Below are 3,166 nucleotides of genomic sequence, written 5' to 3' on the forward strand. Positions count from 1 at the left end.
TCAAATGCAAAAATTTTAAAATAAAAACTCAACTGTTGCAACCTTATCGTTTATAATTTTTAAAATTTTAAATTAATAATAATAAAATTATATTTAAACCTCTAAAAATAATAAAAATTAATTTAATCCTATAAAAATATAGAATATTAAAATAATAAAATTATATTTTTAATATCATAAAAATGTACCATTAAGTGTAATGTATTAATTAAAATTTCCAATTGCAACATTATAATCATATTTATATCATAAATGTTTAAAATTTTATATTAATTATAATTATCATAATCCTGCACGTATTGCATGTTATATTCATGCTCTCAGATCAAAGCTCATACTTCATCGGATCTAAAATAAAAACCATAGAAAACGGTTCATGTAACGTAAAAAAAACACAATCTGTTGCTAGCATTTCAAATAAAAGATCAAAATATACGAAATCTAAAAAACGAAGGAAAAAAATGCAGAAGGAGACTTGTATATTCCATTGAAAAAAAAGGGAGAGAATAAAATGAAAAAAAAAAACAAAAAAAAAGGTCACGAAATGGTACGTTTTCCAGGTCGATCGGCGGCTTTGAGAGTCTTATCGATAAGTATTCTTGCTTTCCTGCTACGGATCTCTACTTTAACGCTGGAGCTTTTATCCATCTTTATATACGGTTTATTGTTCTTTGATTTCTTCTTCAGGGCTCTTACTTTTGATTTTATCGTTTCCACTAAGCTCTCCAACTGGTTCGCCATTGTTGTACCACTGAACCGGGAAAAAAAATCAATGGCGAGGCGAAAAAGGGAACTTGATTTTCTTGCTTCTTACTTGTACTTCTTTGCCTTCAAAGTTTCGTTTCAATAAGCTTTTTTTTTTTTTTTCGTTTCAATAGGCTTTTTTTTTTTTTTTGGATTCAGAAGCTTTTGATTATTTGTGGAGCTTTGACGCGGTTTTTATGGGGATTGCTGTTGCTAAACGGGCTCTGTGTTTGAATATATTTACTGTATTGCCATCATTAGTGTGTTTCTGAACTTTTTTCTTTTTGGGTTAATTTCGACCGAATACCCTCCGAACTATAACCAAATTTTATGTTGGTCCCTGAATTTCAAAATACTATTAATTATTGGAGTACTCAAACTTCCATTAGTTTAGTAGGCAATTTAGGTGTTAAGTGATTGCTTGATTTGATATAGAGCATTTTATAAACACATGCATACTTATTATATAGATAGTTTTGATATGTCGTGTTAATAAGATTTTTTTTAAGACATTATATTTATATATTTAACATCTAAGGTAATGGGTAGATTGACGGAAGGATCTAATTGAAATGATTTTGACATTTTGATAACTCAATTAGAATATTTTGAGATTTGGGGATCGATTTAAAAATGGAACTATAGTTTGAGGATGTCTTGTGAATTAAACCCTACTTTAATTGTTAAATAAAAGAAAAATGATTGTATTGCTTGAGTGGGACTCTGTTATCTTCATCAAATCCAACCTTATGAGACGACGAATGTACTGGTTTTTATTATTCTTTTTAATTAAAAAATTAACGTAATCGTGCACATGCAGCGACGGTTTAATAAAATAATGTGCACGCATAATATAGGTGATAAAATCGTAACTAATATATAATAATAAAATATTTTTCATTAAAAATTAATATATGAAGATAAGATAAAAATTATTTTATAAACTTTTCGTGCATATCATTTATGATTTTTTTAATTATTTAATGATATTTTAATAATTTTTATGTTATTAATATATAATTTTAATAATACTCTGAATCTCAAATTTTAAATTCTAAACTTTAATTTTAAACATAAAACTTTAAATCTTTAATCTTGAATCTCGAAAGTTGAATATTAAATCTTGTACTTTAACTCTAAATTCTTTTAAAATTTGGGTTCGGAATTGATGGTTTAAAAATAGCAAAAATCAAGTAATTTCAAAGGCTCTGTTTGTAGTAGGTGAATGGATTATTAAAGCACATTTTCCATGGCTGGCTGGGCTATATTAGGGTAGTTGGGGACTATTTAAGTCTCTTTTTTTTGAACAAATAAATGACAATTATTATGGTGAGTGAGAGGGAGGCTAACTTTAGATTATTGATGGAAAATTTATTTGAAATTGCATTCTTCCATCAATTAAATCTTTAACCATTTTGGTTTTCAAGTAAGTTACAAACGTAAATTATTATCATTTAATATTAAAAATTTATAAAATAATTATTAAATTATTTGAATTTTTTTTTGGATTTATTGGGGTGGTAAGTTTTTTTTTAAAGTTTAAATAGGGAGCTCTAAGTGACGATTTGATTATCAGTACGATGGATTAGTGTCCTTTGACGAGTAACAGAACATATTGTAAATCCAAATTGATAGGACGATTAGTGTCGGAGATTGAAGAAGAAAGCTACTTAGATTTTGATTAACTAATTTATGACGTTCAAAGTTTATTCGTAAAAAAAAATTGAATTGTAGAAGAGAAGGGGAATGAGAACTTTTGATTAGTGTAGACATTGTGAATAGGAAATGTTATGCTACAACAATTTTAACAATCAAGAACTTAAATGAAAACTTCCGAATAGTTCAGTGACAATTTTGTAACTTTTTGAAGTTTATTGATAAAAAAATTAACCTACTAATGGTTTAATGACCTTGAATGTAGTTTATCTCAATTACAAAACACAATTTCCAAGACAAACCATAATAGCTTTGGTGAGGTCCAAATATAGTGAGATTTGAGTTAGGATAAATCTGGAGACATTTTACACATGATTTTATATTGGGTGGGGGTCAAATTCGAGACATCAATATCTTAGGGGCCTCAACCTTTGCCAACACTATCAAAATCTCATTAACTATGATTGGATTCCCAACATTTTAAGGTCATGCTTAAAAGATATCATAGCCAATGCAATGCATCAAACGTAAAAAATTATCATATGTGAAAATTACGACTTGGCACTTATGACTTTCACTTATGAATATCTCTACTTTTTAGTAATAGTTATGATGATAAAAAAATCACAATGAATTGCTTATTGAATTTTAGTTCGATTGGCATAAGTATTGTTGTCAATGCAAGAGGACGTGAGTTTGAGTGCACTTTAGCACATTATTTTCCTATTTATAAATTGAGGGGCTATAGACAATTCTAAACATTGTG

The 3,166-nt window shown here is 27.6% G+C and overlaps 1 protein-coding gene across 1 annotated transcript; it reads right to left on the reverse strand.

Moving 5' to 3' along the window:
* Nucleotides 1–462: 462 nt before the first annotated feature.
* Nucleotides 463–889, reverse strand: LOC108475777 (uncharacterized). The gene has a single exon (XM_017777764.2). The coding sequence runs from the start codon at nucleotides 739–741 to the stop codon at nucleotides 538–540; it is 204 nt and encodes a 67-aa protein (XP_017633253.1). The 5' UTR covers nucleotides 742–889; the 3' UTR covers nucleotides 463–537.
* Nucleotides 890–3,166: the final 2,277 nt, after the last annotated feature.

The sequence above is a fragment of the Gossypium arboreum genome, chromosome 3 (genome assembly GCF_025698485.1).
Source record: "Gossypium arboreum isolate Shixiya-1 chromosome 3, ASM2569848v2, whole genome shotgun sequence".
NCBI classification, from domain to species: Eukaryota; Viridiplantae; Streptophyta; class Magnoliopsida; order Malvales; family Malvaceae; genus Gossypium; species Gossypium arboreum.

What these genes read in the sequence shown, in the direction of transcription:
- LOC108475777 (XM_017777764.2), bottom strand. Translation starts at nt 741, where the DNA reads ATGGCGAACCAGTTGGAGAGCTTAGTGGAAACGATAAAATCAAAAGTA.